The sequence below is a fragment of the Clinocottus analis genome, unplaced genomic scaffold, assembly GCF_023055335.1.
Source record: "Clinocottus analis isolate CAN_PGR_092001 unplaced genomic scaffold, fCliAna1.0.p SCAF_5, whole genome shotgun sequence".
Classification (NCBI taxonomy): domain Eukaryota; kingdom Metazoa; phylum Chordata; class Actinopteri; order Perciformes; family Cottidae; genus Clinocottus; species Clinocottus analis.
In genome coordinates, this window is record NW_027176207.1 from 12,855,251 (window position 1) to 12,877,245 (window position 21,995).

Sequence of the window (21,995 nt, forward strand, 5' to 3'; positions counted from 1 at the left end):
TTGGTCTTTATGTCGTTGTGTGTGTGCGTCCCCACAGGTTCTCTCATGACATCACTCCAGTGATCCTTGCAGCGCACTGCCAAGAGTACGAGATAGTTCACACCCTGCTGAGTAAAGGGGCTCACATCGACCCTCCTCATGATTACTTCTGTGACTGCGACTCCTGTAACTACCAGCAACAGTTTGATTCCTTCAGCCACTCGCGATCCAGGATCAATGCCTACAAAGGACTTGCCAGTCCTGCTTACCTCTGCCTGTCCAATGAGGACCCAGTGCTGGCAGCCCTGGAGCTCAGCAACGAACTGGCCATGCTGGCTGATATTGAGAAAGAATTTAAGGTACAAATGTTATGAAAGAGCCGACAGAAAGAACCACCAACAGACTCTGTAATCACTATGCACGTCCTGTTAGTGCTACTGTCCATATGCCCTAAACACGAGCTAATCGTCAAGTACACACACACACACACTGTATTTGCCATGTTGCTGCCCACCAGCTGCCAGTAAAAGCTGCCAGTAAACACAATAACATTTTATGAGCCTTAAAAGAGGAAGCAGAAACAGACTGGGGTCTAGATCTTGTAGTCAGTGCAGGCATTGTAGGTCTGACATACACACATAACTATAACTATTACTGGCGATACAGTAGGACAGTATAGTACAGGTACAATGGAATACATACATGTTGCAATACAAATGCACAGCTCAGACAAATTAATCATGAAGCCCACTTTTCCTGCTATACAGAAAATGTCTCACCACAATAACTAATAGGTTTTGAAGTCAACAAAACCTTTGTCATCAAACTATCACTGTCAATTTAATTGTACACACTGCAGTTATCCTTAACAGCCAACCTTTATCTTAAAATGATGACCATATTTTCTTTAAAGTCAAGAAGCACATTTTTCCTTAAAACCGTGACTTATTGTACTGCTAAGGTGCTGTCACATGGGTTGGACGACACCAATAACCTCAGCATCAGACCATATCTCCTGCGATCTATTTCACTGATGCACATTTCCCCTCATTGTGTTCGTAGAACGAGTACTGCTGCCTGTCGAGCCAGTGTAAGGACTATGTGGTGGGCCTTCTAGATCTGTGTCGCAGCACGGAGGAGGTGGAGGCCATACTGAGTGGAGAAACGGACTCTGAAGAACGCTATGATCTCCCAGGTCGCCCCTCCCTCACGCGACTTAAATTAGCCATCAAATACGAACTCAAAAAGGTTAGTATGCCCACAAACAGGCATGAAAAAGTCAGTGCTTTTGTTCATTTAAAGCATATTACATCACGTTTAAAGATTTATTTTCAAACCTCTAACCAACCACCAAAAGTGCATGTAATTATTTGAAATAAAGTTATTTATTAATGTAGCAACGGAGCTGAGTTCAACCTACATTTATCATTATTCCAGGAGACTTTGAGATTTATTTTGTGCCGTCAAAAAGCATCGATTCAGTCTGATGTTAAAAATGTAATTTTAGAAGACAAGTAAAGTTCAACAGCTACTGTGGCACTAAGACCTGGTTAAGAGAGGAACTGAAAGACACATGGGGGATGCTTTTAAATCTCTCATGACCCCACCAAAATAAATCACGAAGAAGAAACTTAGTTGTAGCTTGAACACTGTTTAATAAGAAAACAAGACCGCCCCAAATATGAGCACAAGAAACTTTACTGGATAATTAATTGTGCAGAAGATTTGTCCAACTCAAAAACAGTCTTTCTGAATTCAACCAAATAATCCCCCCCGGAAAGGTTGAATGTCATCTCTTCAAAATAAAAAAGATAAACCTTTAAAAGCAATGCAGAGGATGTATTGGTGAGAACAAAATAATCTGGTGTTGGTTCAATTTGCTGTTCAAGTTCTTCTTTGTGTCATTCGTCTTATGATAAAAGGATAAAATTAGAGTTCAGACAGCAGGCTATTTACTGTACGTCCATACTGTGGAGCAATACAATAATATCCTTTATATCCTGTACTCTATGATGTCTTTGTCCTTCAGTTTGTGGCACATCCTAACTGCCAGCAGCAGCTCCTGAGTATCTGGTATGAAAATCTGCCCGGCCTGAGACAACAGACCACTGCTATCAAACTGCTGGTGGTGCTGGCGGTGGCTATCGGACTTCCTGGACTGTCTGTGGCTTACTGGATCGCTCCGTGCAGCAGAGTATGAAACATTCATGCGAAAGAATGCCACCTACACAACATCCTGAATACTAATTCCTCGCAGACGGTTTTCTCTCAACCTTCTCGCGTTTCATCTCTCTCGCTCAGGTGGGGAAAGTGATGCGAAGCCCCTTCATGAAGTTTGTGGCCCATGCGTCATCCTTCACAATTTTTCTGGGTCTTCTGATCCTGAATGCAGCTGACCGCTTTGCGGGCACCACCCTGTTGCCAAATATGACCCACCATCATCACCCAGCATTACTCAAACTGAACTCTGACCCGCTGCTGCTCTTCCGCATAACCACGACACCCTTCACATGGATGGAGATTCTCATCATTTCATGGGTCATGGGTAAGCATTAGACGATCATAGCAGAGGAAAGTCTTCACTTCTTGTACATCCAGTCATGTGACTCGTGTCGCTGCAGGTATGATCTGGGCTGAGGTGAAGGAGATCTGGAGTCAAGGGCCGGGGGAGTACCTTGTCGAACCGTGGAACTTCCTGGACTTTGGGATGCTGGCGATCTTCCTCGCCTCCTTCAGTTGTCGCTTCTCCACCCTGAGACACGCTGACTTAGCCCAGACCTATGTATACACGCACTACACAACACTGATCAATGTCACACTGCCCCCTGAGATACACTACTTTACTTTGGGTGAGCCTGCTCACATGCATGCACACACTGACAGACCGCCAGTCCTTAAATAGCATCATTCACTTTGTGTTTAAACAGTTGCAGTGAGTTAGTATGAGGCGGTTCATATCCACATGGTCCGCTGTAGCGGAGCTAACCGTCTGGCTTTGGACTTTGAAAACAGAACGGGATGAAACCCATTATAAAGTAACACGATGACCCCAAAACATTTGTTTAAATGCAAATCTCAGTAACAGTTGCTTCGTTCAGTGGTTCCTATTTTAGTGTTGTGACCCCTTATAATGCAAAAAAAGTATACTCAGTCACAGATTGTACGTGTATTGATAATAGTTGGATGCCAGAAAAGGTCAAACCCGTCACTGTTTCTCAGGAAGAGCAGAGATTACAGAAAAGTCCTCCCCAAAATGATTTTTCTATTCTCATAATTATAATAAGGTCAAGGGCTTTTTAACATACTATCTCTGGAAAATAGCTAATGGTGTCTTAATGGAACAATTTGAATAAACATGCCTTTTTAAAAGTAATGTACAAAAGTGTTGACTGACTGATTCACATGTTATTTGTCTGCAGCTCGGTACTACTGGTTGCCTTCAGATCCCCAGCTGGTATCGGAGGGCCTGTACGCGGTGGCTGTGGTGCTGAGCTTCTCTCGGATAGCTTACATCCTTCCAGCCAACGAGAGCTTCGGTCCACTGCAGATCTCTCTGGGGAGGACAGTCAAGGACATCTTCAAGTTCATGGTCATCTTTATCTTGGTCTTTCTGGCGTTCATGATCGGCATGTTCAACCTGTACTCTTATTACCTGGGGGCGAAGCAGAACGATGCCTTCACAACGTGAGATACCTGCATTTGTGCCCGCATGCTTTTAGAGAACGTTTTTTGGTCTTTTTTTTGGAAAAATGGATGGATTGAAAGTATAATTCCTTTTGAAGTTATCACATACGTTCAAAAAAGATGCTATTCAGTAGTCAAATCATTATGGATAATCGAGCATCTTTATATAAAATCATTGGAAATAGTAACTTCCAACATTTTCTGTCAACTTTATCTATGTGGGGCTCCTTATCACAGGTTACGAGTGTGAACACAAGCGGTCAGTAGAGCAACAAAAATGTGTTTTCCCCATTTCTCATTATTTTATTTGAGTTTTAGAGTCTGGAAAAGGTTGGAAATATATCCTTTATTGTTATAAAAGCAAATTACAAGAAAGTGAGCTTTTTTTTTATGAAATAGAGAGCTTTTCTATAGATTTAATAGATTTCTTATCTCTTTAATCAGATTGTGACCCCTCAGATTATAACTTGAGATCCATTGTAGAGCACCGAGCCCCTGGTTGGGAACCACATCTTTCCATGAATATATTTTGATGGATTGCCTATTTTATGCAATTAATTATTGTCCATGTAGAAGGAAAATTACTTAAAACCTTGACTTCTTCCGTTTTCTCACAGAGCATCTTCAACATCTCTGTGCTAATGATTAATGGTCTGTTAGAAACCAAAAATAACTTTTCTCTCATCTCCCTTCATTCTCTGTGCGTGCTTCTAGCCTGGAGGAGAGCTTCAAGACGTTATTCTGGGCCATATTTGGACTTTCTGAGGTCCGGTCTGTCGTGATCAATAATGGACACAAATTCATCGAGAACATTGGCTACGTGCTGTACGGCGTCTACAACGTCACCATGGTGATAGTGCTGCTCAACATGCTCATCGCCATGATTAACAGTTCTTTCCAGGAGATTGAGGTTTGTTGTCAAAGTACTAATGATCATGTGCCTTAGATCCAAGACACAAATGTGGACAGTGGTCTGAGATGTTTTTAATTTTTGTCAGGAGAGGAATTTTGTAATTTAGAACTGGAGAAAAATGAAGGTAAACCACCAGGTTTAGATTTGTTTGATAAGATATTAAAGATAGAATATAAGATAGATTAAGGTATGTTTAAGTATTACAAATAGTCTACATTGTCCCTGTGTTATGGTCAAAGTCTACCGGAAAACCTAAAGTCTATGTACTAACCTTTTTATTTAAATGTTTGTGTTTGTGAGAAAATAGTTGGACGTTTTGGGAAATACTTTTCACTTACTTTTCAATACTTTTTTGCTGAGGATTAGAAAAAAAAGATTGATTCCACTTGGATCTGTATGCTATATATTAAGCTACAGCTAGCAACTGATTAGCATAGCTTAGCACAAAGACTGTAAATAGGGGAAAACAGCTAGCCTGGCTCTGGAGCCGGAAGCAGTGACTTCTGGAAGTCTTGCCCGACAACCAGAGACCAGAACCAGACATAGTCGGGCACATCGTGAAACCACAACTTGTCTTCTGTTTTTTGTAACGACTAACGAATGAAATGTTAATTCACTGCACAAACCATTATGAATCTTCTCATCAATCTCTCGGTAAAGAATATTATTTAAAATGTCAAACTATTCCTTCCAGACTCGGGTATCAGTGGTGCCGATGGCGTGTTTTTCTTTTTCCAACTAGTTTGTCTCCTTTCTACCGTTTGTTGCTTTAGGACGATGCTGATGTGGAGTGGAAGTTTGCTCGGGCCAAACTCTGGTTCTCCTACTTTGAGGAGGGGAGGACGCTCCCTGTGCCCTTTAACCTGGTCCCCAGTCCAAAATCTATGCTGGGAATGGTGACGGCCATCAAGACTCTGCTCCTGCAGTACGTGGCAGGACAGAGTGAGGAAAAAACTGAGACACAGCTCAACCAGGTACCATGTGCATCATGTATTATGTATACACAGCATGTATCCTTTCTCAGCTTGTATGGTAGTGTAATAAAAACATGACACTTTCGGAGCTTTGAACGCGGAGCCTGAGCACCTCCCAGTGGTTTTACTGCTGCACCACAGAGTTTATCATGAGAAGTGTCAGAATTTTGTTCCGTAAAGTTCATTTCAGCTTCATTTTCCAGATCGGCGAAGACAAAAATTCTGGTTTTGGTACTTCTTCCAGCTCATCCAGATATCAGGTATGTAACTATGTTTATTTCACAAAATGTCAGTCAACATATGTTTTACTCCACATGTATGTGAGTAATTTATCCATTGCAGAATTTGATTTTACAACAAAATTAATGAAAAGCTTGTAAAATATAATATATTGCGACACTACTACTACCCATCAGTAAACTATGCTGGTTCATTTGCAAAATGTGACTATTTTTCATGTTAATACAGCAAGAAAGACAATTTTCTGTAAAATTGTATTTTCTGGTTGCAGAAGATCATGAAGCGTCTGATAAAGCGTTACATCATCAAATCTCAAGCGGACAAAGAGAGTGACGAGATCACAGAAGGTAAAATCAACTCAATACACATGACATATATTGCTTCTGTCCATCTGGGGAGAAGGATCGTCCTCTGTTGCTCTCCTGAAGGTTTCTTCCTCTTTTTTTTCCTGTCAAAGGGTTTTTTCAGTTTTTTTGGGGGAGTTTAACCTGATCCGATGTGAGGTCCCGGGACAGGGATGTCTTATGTGTACAGATTGTAAAGCCCTCCGAGGCAATTTGGATTTGGGGCAATACAAAATAAACTGAATTGATTGAACAATTATGCTAAACTGAACTTGTTTCAATTGTTGTATCCATTTAGGAAATAAAGCTATTCTTGTCACATTTATTTTTACATACAGTATTTTTTTTGTCAGAACTTTTAATTTTCCCTTTTAAAATTACATTTTTCCTTCATCCCTGTGTGTATTTTTCTTCAGGTGAACTGAAAGAGATCAAGCAGGACATCTCGAGTCTGCGATACGAGCTGCTGGAGGAGAAATCACAGAACACGGAGACACTGGACAGTCTGCTGAGGAGGCTGGGAGAGATCAGTACACCTTCAGCAGCTCTGCCGTAAAACAAGGAGGTTTAAGTGCCTGCTCTCCATCATTGAGTATTGATACAGAGCGATTGTGACAAAACATCAATAACATAAAAGAAGAATGTACAGTATATGACATAAGATTAAAATGTATTTTCTGAATTGTACAAGTATGTGTTTTATGTTTATAATGCACGTAAAGTATAGAGAAGATTATAGGTCCTCCCTCACTGACCAAATACCGTCCTTCATTATTATTTGGATGTATAACATTCAGACACAAAACATTAAGTGATATGAATACATTTTCTTTCGCAAAAATAACTTAAATATGTCCATTTTATGGTATAGTTAGGAAGGAAAGGAAGGATACTGCGGCCTAACTCAACAATCTTTTTTTTGTAGGAAATAATATGATAAACACAAAATAATGATAAACATACAATACAAAATAACGACAAACACAAACTGAATCGAAGTTTTTTAAGTACAGTATTTGTCTTTTATTTAGACAGCATAAAAACAGACAGTACAGGCAAGGCGTTAAGGCAGGATTCAGTCTTAGACCATCAGTTCATACTGTTTAAGGCACAGAGGTGTGAACACTTCCTCTCTGGACTCACAGCCTATAACATTAATACGATAGGAAACATCAATTATCAGGATTGATAGGAAAAATACTGTCTCCGTGTACCTTACAGACACATTTCATGTATGTATAGCATTGAACACAAATATAAAAGAGGAGATAATAATGTTGATTAAGTGTATAAATGAAGGAAAAGTCAGACAGCAAGATTTCACCATCGACTGTATTATAAACTGGTTAAAAACCCTAACATGGTTCACATGAAGTAGTAAGAAAAACATACAGTACATGCATCGTTCCTATCTCGCCCCAGTAGTTCAGTGATAATGGTCACAGTTACATGATGCATATATTATGTCTCTGACTAGCAGCACAGAGTTTTACTGGATGCACTGGAGATCCCTAAAGTCAAAGGTTAGATCCTTGTCTTATTCAGTGATGTGTTGATGTCATCGTCGGGTCTGTCACATGTACGTGATGTAGTTTTCAGGTATGAGGCCTGTTCTCCCGTTGTACGTCGCCTGTAGCCAACCTGGTTCCACAGACGGGTACACTGCAGACACAAACAACAAAACAAAGACCTTCATATGTGAATGAACCAATTTAGCTCTTATATAATAACTCACACTAACACCTTAATCTCAACCCACACACAACATCTTGGCCCATGTTAGATTTGAGCTAACTGTGTTTTCTGCTGGTTGTGTTAGTATATACAGCTGCTCTATGATCTGTACACTCCCTGAATGAACAGTCTACATTAACTGGAAACTGCAACTGTCCCACCGCTGGATCTTAAATATAAAATCCTGTTGAACAACCAAGAATTATTCAATTCCACAAACCTTTCCAAACACAAAAGTCCTTTCATAATGAACTACAGGATAACATGTTCAAACAAATTACAAATCCAGTTTCAGATCACATGATAATACCAGGTGTAAATGAGGCCAAAGTTTTCTCAGGAAAGGAAACCTGATTTCTTTTCCTACCATTTGAGAATTGCGCCCCTTGTGGAAAACTGAGCTCATGGCTGTGCTCCGCCTCACAGGAGTAAAGAGCTTTTGCATCCCTAGGAGAAATAGAGATTTAGGAAGTGAGTTAAGGAGGATTTCCTTTCTCAATATTTTTTACTTGGCTTGTGCAGACTTTAATAACTTACTACTGACAAGTGATAGCTTTAAAACAAGAAAAAGGTTGATCCTCAAACGAGGTCCAAAATCAACATACCTTCCTGAAGAACACACGTCTAATGCGGAGGAGAATACTGAACTCTCACGTTGCGGGAATCTGATTGATAATCTGGAACACACAAACACAAAATTAGTTCTGCAAACAATTCCCAGGATCATTTCAAAAATCACAAATCACAGTTGATAGTTTTAGAAACAAAGCATCCCTTTGAAGTTAAGTCAAACACAGCGTGATTCACAGGAATGATTGATCTCTGTTTACATTGTCAATTTAACTTTTTTGTAAATTGTTTTGACTTTTTATAGTTTAAAATGTGACTTTTCCTTACAGTATCGCTCTTTGTTGAAATAGTTGTTTCCTCCTGGGTTAAACCATCCAATGAGATCTACAGATTTATTTTACAGACACTCACACTGATCCAGGTTTCTGGTAACCGTTGCTGGATGTAGCGCCTGCAGAGTATTTCGTGGTCAGATCAGAGCCACAGCGGATGTGTGAAGGTTTACATTTGCGCGTTGCCTCTTGTGGGTCCAGAGACATGAGACTCCGTACCGATCCGTGACAGCTTTTGTAATCTGCGATGGAGACACAAGAAATTAGAACCCAACATAAACAGGGAAGTGACAGATACTGACACTGTCATCACACTTGATCACATAGAGATGTACGCACCCTCAGAAATGTGCAGGGATGTCAGAGAGGAAGATGTTGAAAGCGGGTAGGGGAATAATGAAGAGGAGGAGGAAGAGGAGGAGGAGGCAGTCATGTAGGTTTTTCTGTGCTGCTTAGAAGGAGAGGTAGTCACTTTGGGTTCCGTGACAGTGGAGGAGGCGCTCGATGCATTTCTTTGATTGACTGAATGAGAGTTCTTCAAAGAGGAGACAGACGAAGCTCTCTGAAGAGGTCCACCATCCTTGAGAGAGGAAGCTGAAGAGTGCTGGATGGAGACAGTGGACGAGGAGGCTACGGAAGGACATCTTGACTCTTTTACAGATGACAAGGAGGCAGTCGAGTTTCCTTTGACGGACAAACTCCTCTCGGTGGAGAGTAAAGAGGACACGGAGGACGACACAGAGGAAGTCTGCTGGGTCGGAGTTATTTGGGAGGAAGTACGGGACAAGGAAGGCGTAGGGTGAGGGGAGGCTGTGTTGTCTGTCGGGTGTTTCTCATCCTTCCCGTTTGAGGAGTTGAAGGACGGCGAGCAGGAGGAAGCCGCATCAGGAGACACCGGTGCTGTGGAGGACGAGTCGGGTTCGGCAGCAGGAGAGGACGGCGGAGAGATCTGAGACAATCCATTCTTCTCAGAGGAGTGTGAGGACAGAGACTCTTGGCTGCCCATTGGAGTCGTGCTGGGGCTGCTACTGAAGGTGTCACCTGGAGGGAGAAATGGAAACAAGTCACATAATAAGCGACTGAATGACAATGATTGGTCAGTCCTGGTGCTATTTTTGAGCCCATTCATTGGTTTGTGTATGTTACAGTCAAGCAGTTCAATCTGAGGGGACAGTTGTGAGATGATTACCTGAATTCTTCGAATCAAACTAGTAGTCATGTTTTGATTATTCTCTAATATTTGCTTTTTAGACAAAATCAAATAATTTTAACTATTTCGTGGAACTACGATCAACTTATAGACATTTTTTTGTAAAGGGGTCACAATTCAAAAAGCCTGATTGTCTCATAATAATTAAAGTGGGTTGTATTTGTAACTGTCAAATAAATGTGGTTGAGCAATTGTCATGAGGATAAAGGAGCTGTGAGCTGCAGAGAAACTCACTGTCATTGTCTGCCAGGCAGAGAGCCGGAGGGTAGAGGCGGGCCTTCCTCTTTCCAGACGACAGACAGATGGCCTTGCTCCTCCGAGGAGTCGACCGAGAGGATGGAGCCTGAGGTAACGGCACCGACAGATCTGGGGCGTCACCAAATATCTGAAAGGAACGTACATTTCTGTTAGGTGTGTGAATCTGTGTGTTTGAGGGTCTGTATATGTGTGTATTTGTTAGCGTACCTTGTGGTGGTTTTCAATGATAATCTCTACCACAATATTTTGAAATTTGATGTTCATCATGGCGGCCACCGTCTCTTCCTGCGACCTCATCAAGGTGGGGCCAAAGATCATTCCCAGGTTGGACACGGTCATCAGGTTTTGGTCGCTGTGAGAGGACACCCTGCACTCACACGCACATAGAAATAGAAATATGAAGATATTTCAAGACATTGGAAAATAAAAGAACAGCATGTGTTACGTACTTGAGAAGGTGGTTGGTCAGGATGTCCAACATAGCTCTGTTTTTTTCTGGTAGTTTGTAAACAAGAGCATGAATCGCTCTCACTCTATACTTCTGGTTGTCATACTCTGTGAAGCATGGAAAGAGCACAGAGGGAGGGATATGATTTAGAGGTAAGAAGGTGACATACAATGTTCTTCTGTTTATATGATATACAATGTATACAAACCCTATGTAAACAACAACAGATTGTGTCTGTCACTCTCTGTGTTTTTCTTGTTGTAAAAGAGGCAGTAAGGGCTCTTACTTGCGGCCTTAAGGAATTCTTTGTGCAGTTTGTAGGTCAGTACTGGTTCTGCCAGACATCTGTGCACACATAAGAATCATGAATTCATAATTCACGACAAGTGTTATTCAAAACCTTTGTGCTGTAAGTTACCTGAAATAATTCTTGAGACCGCTGGTGATGGTCTTGTTGTCCCAAGCATCTGCATCCAGCTGCATGTCAGTGGGAGCTGAGGATGCTAGAAAGTATATAATACATTATGTATGGATGTGTATCACACAAGCTATTTGTTGTGCTTGAATAAATCTCTCCCATACAGGAAAATAACATCATGCAGCGGAAGGCGCTGTGTTCCTTACCAAACACACTCGTCATTAACCGCTGCACTTTAGAGTTGACTCCGCCAATTCTGTACAGTCCCAAGGTGGTGATGCCTACACACACAAGACACAAATATGTTTTACCAAAGTTGATAAATCAAACATCAAAAAAATAAATAGTCATTGAAATTATTTTTCTCATGTGAACATTTAAAGAAGAAATACCTCTTGTTTCAACCAGCTCAATACACTTCTTAACAAAGTCAAAGCCTGCCTTGTTGAGAAATGCTGTAAAAAAAAAAAAAAAAAGAAGTTGTATCTTAATATCTGATACATTGCAAGACATACTAATAGATGTTAATAAATAACATCCTTTGAGGTAAATCAAGAACAACATGAATTGGGTTACTTACTTTCTTCCTTTTTACTGAGTAAAGACGGCAAAGTGTAAATCTGAACAAAGGCAGAACAAATGTTAACGTATGTGTTAGTATGACATTGTGGCAGTATCATTTGTATAACATATTTAAGGGTGAAGTTATTCATACAGGTTCTTTTCCATCCATTGCCTCCATCCACAGCCGCCTGTTTGCTTCACACAGTGCTTGCAGGGTGATGACGCCATGTCTGTAGAGAAAGAGATAATTTTTTTTTATCTCTTTCACAATCCACCACCAGTCATATCTTAATGTATTTATCACTCATAGTCTCTGTGTTATTTGTCCCTGCTCACCTCTCCACCACCTCGATGTCAAAGCAGAAGCGTTTGTCAATTGATTCTGTCTTCCTTCTGACACAAGAGCGCAGCTTGAACATCTCAGGTGAACCATTCACGAGGCCATTCTGTGAACAGAGCGATGGGTTTGCAACATGCAATTCACATGTGGTCGTGTGAGGACTCACACAAATAAGCTTTTGATATTGTAGCATCCTAACAGTGTCGCTCACTACAGTAAGGACACTTTGGTAAAGACTTTTGAAAGCTTTATTGCTCGTGCATTCAAGTACTTGAACATAATTCATGTACTATGTTACAATATGAAAAAAGTAAGTCAGGGTTTTAATGCTTGTAATTTATTTTTTTTACAGCATTTACGAGTAGTTATTCATCTGTGCTCCAAGCTCACCTGTCTGCTGGCTGGTCTGCCCTCTGTGTTGCTCATGGTGAACATCTTGGAGCTTTTTTCATAAGTACAGTAGTATCTGGTCCACACACTGCCCAATGGACCTAAAATACAAAACACATTTACACACGTGCAATTGTGTGTGTTTACCATACTAAAGTCTTTCTTCACAATATAAGTCAGAGAGAGAGAGACTGAGAAAAGACAATAAGTTAGTGTTGTGTTGCTTACGTTTCTCCTGTATGTACAGATATCCCTCCATGGTAAAGCAACTTGGAGCTTTGAAGTCATCTTCTGCAGACCGGATCCTTTTCATCAGCTTCTCCACCTCAGCACGGGTACTTTCAAAGTTATTGCGAGCCTTATGAACATAAATTACAAACTGCATTGGTTTGCGTACATATTTATATGAAACATAAAATCTTTGAAAGAGTCAGAACAAACTGGATTCAAGAAAGCATAATAAGCTTCTGGTCAGTTTAGGTAGTTTCAACATGAAAGGAGTGCAGGGGTGTAAGGTTTCCACTTTGGGAGAGGTAATACCCAATGCCTTGAAAACTGACTTTCACATCTCTAACTAAATGGCAGCTCAGACCCAAACAAACAAGTGACACTAGCCCTATGCTTGGTTGACAGGTTTGCAGTAAACATACACACTTACATTCTGCAGGTTGAACTGAAGCTGCTGCTTGTAGGGTTCAAACTCACTGGCCAGCTCATAACCCTCATGGTAGAACGTAAACAAACCCTGCAGGAAGGCTAGTAACTGAAGATCAGAGGGAGAAAAAATGTTAGCTGGGGGCTTGGGAGTGGAGAATACAAGGAGGGGGATTACAAAATACGAGTGTCTGTCATCTGCTCAATCAATCGAGATTGCTATAAGAGAAAAAAAAACACACACACAACAAAGAGTTTCCCTCTTTGTCAGGCAGACGATATCTTTATGCAGGAAGTGCTTCTACAGCAACAGGAAGTGGGCTTTACTGATATCTATCATTAAAATGTATTCATCACTGGCCAAACAGTGTGTGTAATGTGTGTTTTTCAGAACCTGGCTTCGCTATGTTTCCATCATCGTGCCTGCATGCACACCCACTATCACTGATACCGGCTTTTTGGGCTGCAATCATGACTTCATGTTGACCTCATTGTTTAAATGCACCAAAAAATAGAAAAAACAGTCATATTTTCCTGTGATGAAACATTTGTTTCGTGTTAACCTTCCACTGGTCCGAGCTGTGAAGGTCCAGCAGTACAATTAAAATGATTCAAAAGTTGCATACAAGCATAATCATAATGTTTGTAAGTGATCTCACCGGCTCCACAAATTCAAACTTCTTTCTCTCCTGCACTTCTTGGATCTTGAAGACGTACTGCAGCGATGCATCGTAAAACACCTGCCTGTCCTTATTCATCTGTGAATCCGCCTGCAACAGAAATCAAAACAACACCCATATAGTACTTTTTGTTACCAAACACATACCTGTACGTTTTTAGAAGTCTAACAATTTACCTCATGTAGCTGTGATTCCTTCTTTTTGGAGGACACGCTGAGGTGTTTCTCTAGAACAGAGTAATACCTTTCTGTCTCCTTGTCAAACTGCTTCTTTCCCTCCTAAAGAAGATATGGATGGAGAGAAGACATTAGCAATAAATACAATCAAACTTGTGAGTGTTTACATCTGGTCATAAATGTTCTTAAATTCACTTTCTTACATAATACAGAGGTTCACACTTGATTATATGTCTCTTTCCCCTATCCTTTACGTCTCAATCATGAAAAGGGCTATAATTCATTTATTTATGTCTGTACCAATTGTTGTAAAGATATTTCCATCCGGACCACGGTCATTGTCCGACCCACTGACCGTCAGATCAGCATTACTCTTGTGTGGCTCAAAATACCAAACTCAGTGAGGCCAGAGTAAGGTTGATACCATTAATAATCTAAATGAAGAGAGATCCTGCCAAAATATTTTGGACACATCTATTTTAAGAACAGCTGTAGCTCCAAACTCCACATGTTCAATCACTTTTCCTGTTGAACAACATCAGTTTTTAGGTTGTGCTGCTCACACACCTCCGCTACATTCTACACTGCAGGCTGCAAACTTACTTCAATCAACACTGAGAAAGGAGTTGTGATTTCACTTTCAGGGTTAGTCAGAGCTGTGACCAGTTCTATTTTTTAAAACCATGTCTAATGCATATATTTTTTTCTTGGGTCTGAAAGGGAGCAAAGAGAAACAAATTAAAAAACTAAATTCTAAGACTTGAGACAGCTGCTGAAACCAGACACCAGACTCACTTTGTGTTTATACTGTCTCCCTGAGTTCAACTATCTTTCTGTCTGTGATTCGCTCCCTGCCTCCCCCCCCAGTGTCCGTTCCCATGACCTTGTTACTGACACTGGACCGTGTTTCAGCATTTGTCCGAACAAATTGAATTCTCTGACCACTGACTGGGAGACTAACTGGGACCAAACCAGAGCAGGATGAAGAGTCTGATCATCACCTTCAGTGTTAGATAACTAACGGACACAGCCTGCTTCATGAACTTATCCTCACATATTTGCCTTTTTAAAGTCTTAGCAGATACTGTGGAAAGTTTTAAATATCACCTGTGAGTAAAAGCAAAAGTTAACTGGTTCAGTTACTAATCCAATAAATTTAGGTCGCCTTCGATTCTAACAACAGCAGAAGTACCTTAACAGCTCCAATCTGCTCCTTACGAAATCTCTCGAGCGGTGAGATCAATACGTCATCGGCATTCTGGATCTAAGTGAGGAAAACACACAACAGTCAGCTCAGTGTGTCATAACAGTAAATTCTAACTTCTAATAAAGGGATAACTTTGTTAAAGAGACAAGGCATGGGCATTTCTTGCTACGCTGCATTTAGAAGATTTAGAAATATTTGAAATCAAGACATAAATACAATGTTAATATGGTGTCAGTGGGGCACGCTTGCATGTATGAACGTGCACTAAAACCACTTGCAGCCGGCTCGGCTATGTCAACAAAGCATTGAGAAGCTCGGATGACAACACACACAGAGAGCGATTTCCTCTCTGCTCAGGTAGACATAACTCCACTATATCTTAGAAAATAGTTGTTTGGCGCTATATTTATTCTATGAATGTCTTATAATGCTCCTTCAATGTATCACAAACTTTACAAATTATTTGTATGTAAAAATTTGTGCGAGAGAAAAGGGTTCAAACAGAAACAGCCACCCTCAGGATTTATTTTTCTCTCAATTGATATATCGCACATTGTTAATTTACTCGCTGTGTGTGCACACCAATGATATCATAGCAACACTCTGCACAAACCTCAGTTACAGTCAGTTTATGAGCGTGTTATGAGCGGCTTATCCAACATTATGATCATTGCGCCTTTGATGGACTTTGCTCAAAGTTATATCCAAGTCACAGAAAGCCATGATATGGCTTTGGCTGCATTTAGACACTTTGAGCGTTGACATGCTAGCAATGACAATGGTAACATGCTAATGCAAAGAAAAAATAATGTTTACCATGTTAACCAGATTAAAATGTTCAGATTCAATATACTTTATTTACATGAATGTAAGAAGGACAATACTGCCAACGCATCATGTAGTAATATTGGGATTATATCGTAAAAAGGACAAGGTAAAATTCATAAACTAAGAAATTTGCAGAAAACAATTAGTTTAAGATGTTAGCATGCTAATATTTGCCAATTAGCACGAGACAAATTACAGTTGAAGCTAATGGATATGTCCTTCGTTCAGCAAATATTTACTTACAAACATAAAGGGAAGATAATGGTGCTAAATGAAAATCCAGGGGATCAGTCAAGCTATTACTTCACATTATCTGGTAACGATAAATATATTAATATAATTCCATCTGATGACATTCAAATTTCACCAGAAACCACATATCTTACGGACAGTATTTATGAAAAACTTGTAGTTGATGTTGAGACATGAGTCAAGCAGTAAGGAAGGCTCCAGAGTGGTTATCAGGGCTCTGGTGTTTGTACAAAGTCTCAGCCCTCTTTAGTCATGGCTCTAAAGTCACTGTCACATCTTGCTTTGTTCTGTCTGGTGGATTTAAGCAGTATATTCTAAATAGCTTCCCAGAACTGCGTCATTACTTTACTTTCACTTCACTTTAGTTTAGTACCAAGCCAAAACCTGAAGAAGAAAGGTCTCCTTTCTTTGTATGGTCACCTTCTTCACCAAATTACAATATGTAGGACGAAACTGAACACTAAAAGACTAAAAGGAATAATAGTCCTTTCAGGTTGAACAGGTAGGTATTGTTTAGAGGAACCCATTCACTGGAATTGCCCTTTTACTCAATAATGATGGTATTAGTAGAGTTTCAGACCTATCTGCAGCATACAATTAAATTGCACACACACACACACACACACACACACACACACACACACACACACACACACACACACACACACACACACGCACATGCACGCACGCACGCACACACAAAGAAAAATAGAGAGCAGACAAACACACAAACACACACACAGAGGACCCTTTTATGGACTTTCCCAGGCAGTCAGGCCTCTGCTAACAGTCTCACAGGGGAATTGGCAGAATAGGTTCCACATGGTTCTTCTGTAACCAGACCATGCACACAGCCACAAAGCCACACACACACACACACACATACACACACACACACACGCACACACACAGACCGACACCGGGCTATGCATAAGGTAACATACTATGCACATAAACTACACATGCGCGGTAGGTTTGCCTCAACACAGACCTGTGCCAGACTCCAATCACTCCTACGCAAAGCCCCCTGGTTGATGGAGGGTCTGTAAGTCAAATATGTTTCTCAAAAATCGCCACAGAGTGCACACTGCAGCGGGGACAAAGTCCACAACAAATGTGTCACTCAGGCTTGTGTGAAAAACACATTTGGACTTGAGGCCAGAGGAAGTCAGCGTGGTGCACCAAGTGAAGATGATTAACAAAGTCTGTAACTTTCTAACTGAAATCTGGGAAACTATTTGTACCGACTTTGGTGATAACAAATTTGATTTAGAAGGGGCTTTTGGTCTAATGGTGTATTCAGTTCAGCACTGTCATTCAGACAATAACTGTATAACCTGCTAAGTACAATCTAAAACTGAATAAGGCAACCAAAATGTTATAATTAGCTTTCATGAACTGAAAACACTGTGAAAGGGTTGAAGTTGTAAGACGAAAAAGCGTATGTGACCTGCCAATCACAAGGTAGCCACGCCCTAACGCATACTCTGCTTTAAAGCCTATTTTACGCTAAATGAGAACATCATTTACTAAATGAACATCATGCTGTAATAAAGAAGACTTGAAACGTGTGATTGGGATCATAAACTCAAGTTCACAATGTTTACAAAGGTAATAAATCATGTGAAATCAAGTAAATCAAGTCGAGCCATTTTCTCATGGGCTCCTAAACGATCACACTGTTTTTGCAACAAGAAGAATTGTCCTGTGCTGGCAATAAGAAAGAATGCACAGTTCAGACCCCAAGAAGCTGCCTACACAAGATGCCTTAAAAGGGGAGAAACTTTTCTGAATAATTTCTTTCTAAAGCCCTTCAGAAGTCTGTTGTTTCTATTCCTGAACAAATACGTAAACAAAACATATATGAATCACAACCATTTTATTGATGTTATTTATTTAGAGAAGGATGACGTACAAAGACAAAGAAAAAAATATTTTGCAGATATTAATTAAAAGTTTGTTGGTGGACTGTTTTTCAAATAGACGCAAGCATTTCTACAGAAAAAAGGTTACACTTCGAAATCTCATTATTTAATGAGAACAAAGCTTTACATTGTATAAAGTACAATGGAACTCAGATGTCGTTGACCTAATTACTGTATACCACTTATCCTTTATTTAAAATGGCTTCTTTTCAAGGTCACATGGACAACAGAATGTCCTCAATTTTAAACATTCCTTACTTTACTAATTTATGAAAACATTTACAACATAAATCTGCATTTAATCTCTCTTTTACTAACACACACACGCACACACACACACACACACACACACACACACACACACACACACACACACACACACACACACACACACACACACACACACACACACACACTCATCTTCTTACCAGTCGTTTTCTCTCCTCTTCCATGGTGCTCAAGAGCTGAGAGAACTCCTTTAAGGACTGAGCTGCAAAATACATTTAACACCTCAATTGTGGATCATATTTTGATATATTTTGCAGTCTCTAACTCTTGTTTTCTAAATTATCTTACCTATACTTATTTCATCATCAGTTTCCGCATCTCCAATACATTCAAACTGAAACTCCTGCAGAGATTGAGAGAACCGTTGAACAGCGAGAGAAAGACCTGCGAAAAGCAGAAAGTTCATTCAGTCACTTAAAGCAGGTACAAACATGTTATTATTGCCATAACTAATAAATTTCACTATTTCCATAGGGTGGACAAGAATGCTCTTGGCATGAGTTTGCAAACTACCAGTATTGGTCCCACACCATGCAATGCTCCATTCTCCTACGGGCTACAAGCAGCATTCCCACCTGTGGTAAACTATTATTGTAGTTTCCTACAGGACTCTTGCATATCATCCATTGCCAAGACATGGGGAGTCAAAGTTTGCTTGTAAACAAATGGCTTCACCCTGCAACAAACCCTGTTTATGTGTCCAAACCGCATGATAGAGTTTAATAAAACATTTTATTCTCTGACGTGCACAAATACTTGGCACCACAAGGCTGCATTCTCTCAGTCACACACTTAGAACATGCCATGTTTTGAATCATACCACTACATTATACACTGATAATAAAAACATTGAAATGTCCTTTACTAGCAGTTTATAGCAAATTACTGCCTGTAGATGAGAAAAAGAACTGTGGTCAAGCTCAATGCATGAAAGACAAAAACACAGTAAACATTTTTATTCTATGCTGAAAACCAAAATTGCGTTGTTTACATATTGTCATACAAAGGCACAAGAAAAGTCTGTTTACATCTCTGATGATTGTCAACACAGAAGGAAATCTGGGCTGTAACTTTGATTGTTAGTTGGAAGACAGAAAAGTTTATTTACCATCAGTGGGTGAAAATACTTAAATTATTAATGTATTGTGTTAATATCATTTTGTGATGTTCTGGTGATTGTGGTGAATCTGCACACAGTTGTACGTAAACTATGCAGTGTCGACACTGTTCTTTGACTACTTTGGTTTCCACCTAAAGTAGTCACAGAACAGTCAAACACAACCAGCTTGGTGTGTGTGAGTCTGGGAGGTAGCAGCAGTGTTCACACCAATGACCTCAACCAGCAGGTGAGCCAAATAAACCGCCTGCAGCTACAAAGCGTAGGTGTGTTTGAGCTTAAACTGGAAGGTTATCAAAAGAAACTAACAACAAATGGGAGGTGTCTGCGTTAGTCTTCGTTAACATTGATATATGAATATGACAAACTCTCAGCATGCATACAAGTGTGCGTGTATAATTGATTTTCTGTCAACCAAATGTTGGTTTGTTGAGTGGCAATTAAAACAAAAGAAATGTGATAGAAGATACTAAACAAACTAATAAAAGTTTTCAGTTACATTTCGAGCAACATTTTCAAGATATTGACTCAAGGTCAGGTACGACAACAAACTCTTTAGGGAGCTTACCATGTCAGTTAACATTTGAAACCCAAACTATAAGTCAGACAAAACAATTAATCTGAGGATGTCAAGTGTAGACTAAAATTGCAGGTTTTGGGGGACCTTACACTGCTTTGCCCTATTATTTTTCTCTCTCCATTAGTTAAGTGACAGCACAGATACCTCCTTGTAAAACTGACTAACAGAGAAAAAGTGTTGACTCAAAGGAAACGTTCTAAATATGTCCTTTTGTACTTTTTATGTTGGCAGAAGACATAAATGATACAATCATGAATAGCTATGATGACGCTCAAGCTCACAGTTCATTTTACTCATCTCTATGGTTTAAACAAATTGTACCTTCCTATTGCAAAACAGCATATAAACCCATGCTAGAACACATAAAGTCGGACATATAAAGGTACAATAAGTAAAACAGCTATTCTTGCAGGACGGTATCGACACAATAGCCCATACATAACACCGTAATTACATACCACACAAACACAAGTCATTATGAGCGTTCAGCTGCTGAAGTTGGCCTCGGGTCGCTTTGTTGGGCAGCAGGACGTGCGACACCAAACGTACTGCAACACACTTTTACGCCCAAAAACAAGACATCGACCGTCGTGCACTTACTTCTCAAGGCCGACACGAGCATGTTCCCATCTTTGATGAGGTCTTTGATAAACCTGTTGGTGCGCTCCAGCTCGATCTCATGGCACTGCAGTCGGTCTCTGAACTCCGGACTGTCCAGGAAGGAGTCGCTGAACTCCAGCGTTGGCAGACCCATCGATAAATTAATTAACGAGTAAATCACTTAACGCAAAATTAGACTCATTAACCGCACTCTCGGTAAGATTCACAGAAGACGCCGGCGATTCAATGGGCTTGGAGAAAAATAGTCAGGAGTTCCTTCAAGCTCTCTTTACTTTTTCATGCCTTTCCTCCTTTTCTCTCCCTCATAACTTCCGGACACTGAACGTCTCTCGGCTTTAAGACGAGCCCTGCGCTGCTTCTCCCACGTTTTTTAAAGCCACACGCTGCAATATAACTGTGCGTTGACGTCTTCGTGGCCTTTCCTCAGTATAGAAAGCGGCACAAGTCGCTGAAAGGAGGCCACAGAGGAGTGAGAGGACTCTGCTGCTCGTATGCTAGCTGAGCCGCTAGCTCGACTGAAGGCTTGTTACTATGGGAACGGGAGACTCCTGGTGGCGCGTGCGGAAATCAGTGCAAAATTTGCAAAATTATAATCATAAAGAAAATATTATGTATAATTAAACATAATATCGACTGCATCTGTATACAACAACAATACTACTACCAATACAAATACAAATAATACATAGTTATATTCTTCTATAATAATAGAATATCCAGGAGACGATTTATAGAACTGTAAGTATGATATATTAAGGATCATATTAGGGTAGTATTAGGATGATTCCCGGAAGTGATAATAGCACCTAAAAATCTTGACAAATTAAAACATAAAGCTATTAAATGCAAATGTAGATTGTTTTTAAGTGTTATAATCTTGTGCCGAGTTTTTTGTATGTGATTGACATTATTTTAATTAAAAGATAATGTGAATCTTACTTTTTTTAAATCTCATTTGAAATGTTGTGTATGAAGCTAAAAAAAAAAAAAACTTCTTCAGTCCACAACAAACATAAACTAGTCTATAGACTTTATTATGAGTGAAACTGACTTTTTGCCGTTTTCAGGAACATTCGGACCACAGATACCTTGAAGCATATTTGGTAAAAGGATTTATGTGCAGCCAAGTACAAAGTTCCCGACCTAAAAGTTACAGGCTAAAACAGGCTCTCTTCTGTGAAAGAACTATATTTTGGATTCATGCCAGCTGAACACTGAGAGGCACAGAGCATTGCTGAGTGCTGGCCAAATGCTCCAGGGCAACCAATG

At 40.1% G+C, this 21,995-nt stretch overlaps 2 protein-coding genes across 2 annotated transcripts in view; one reads left to right on the forward strand and one right to left on the reverse strand.

Annotated features, from left to right (window-relative positions):
* Nucleotides 1–6,775, forward strand: part of trpc6a (transient receptor potential cation channel, subfamily C, member 6a) — a 9,463-nt gene extending 2,688 nt beyond the window's left edge. Inside the window, exons 4-14 of the mRNA XM_068600295.1 lie at nucleotides 38–338; nucleotides 1,042–1,227; nucleotides 2,009–2,173; nucleotides 2,281–2,524; nucleotides 2,601–2,828; nucleotides 3,399–3,663; nucleotides 4,378–4,573; nucleotides 5,350–5,550; nucleotides 5,754–5,810; nucleotides 6,062–6,137; nucleotides 6,551–6,775. Of these exons, the coding sequence (XP_068456396.1) occupies nucleotides 38–338; nucleotides 1,042–1,227; nucleotides 2,009–2,173; nucleotides 2,281–2,524; nucleotides 2,601–2,828; nucleotides 3,399–3,663; nucleotides 4,378–4,573; nucleotides 5,350–5,550; nucleotides 5,754–5,810; nucleotides 6,062–6,137; nucleotides 6,551–6,690 (2,059 nt within the window). The 3' untranslated portion in view covers nucleotides 6,691–6,775. The remainder of the gene's footprint in view (nucleotides 1–37; nucleotides 339–1,041; nucleotides 1,228–2,008; nucleotides 2,174–2,280; nucleotides 2,525–2,600; nucleotides 2,829–3,398; nucleotides 3,664–4,377; nucleotides 4,574–5,349; nucleotides 5,551–5,753; nucleotides 5,811–6,061; nucleotides 6,138–6,550) is intronic.
* Nucleotides 6,776–7,160: 385 nt separating this feature from the next.
* arhgap42a (Rho GTPase activating protein 42a) lies at nucleotides 7,161–21,225 on the reverse strand. The gene is made up of 24 exons (XM_068601171.1): nucleotides 20,706–21,225; nucleotides 18,697–18,792; nucleotides 18,549–18,610; nucleotides 15,101–15,172; nucleotides 13,909–14,010; nucleotides 13,712–13,822; nucleotides 13,057–13,161; nucleotides 12,627–12,756; nucleotides 12,399–12,499; nucleotides 12,005–12,114; nucleotides 11,820–11,898; nucleotides 11,685–11,724; nucleotides 11,497–11,559; nucleotides 11,311–11,385; nucleotides 11,105–11,189; nucleotides 10,973–11,031; nucleotides 10,688–10,793; nucleotides 10,446–10,605; nucleotides 10,215–10,365; nucleotides 9,110–9,811; nucleotides 8,850–9,012; nucleotides 8,474–8,545; nucleotides 8,236–8,315; nucleotides 7,161–7,796 (listed from the first exon to the last, which is right to left on the reverse strand). Exons 1-24 carry the CDS (start codon nucleotides 20,857–20,859, stop codon nucleotides 7,708–7,710), a joined length of 2,967 nt encoding a protein of 988 aa, XP_068457272.1. The 5' UTR covers nucleotides 20,860–21,225; the 3' UTR covers nucleotides 7,161–7,707.
* Between the last annotated feature and the right edge of the window lie 770 nt (nucleotides 21,226–21,995).

Excerpts from the sequence above, each read along its gene's own strand:
- arhgap42a (XM_068601171.1), bottom strand. The coding sequence starts at position 20,859 with ATGGGTCTGCCAACGCTGGAGTTCAGCGACTCCTTCCTGGACAGTCCG. Across the intron at positions 14,011-15,100 it reads AGCAGATTGGAGCTGTTAAG|GAGGGAAAGAAGCAGTTTGA; the intron begins GTACTTCTGCTG and ends TATCTTCTTTAG. Across the intron at positions 10,606-10,687 it reads CTGACCAACCACCTTCTCAA|GGTGTCCTCTCACAGCGACC; the intron begins GTACGTAACACA and ends GTGTGAGTGCAG.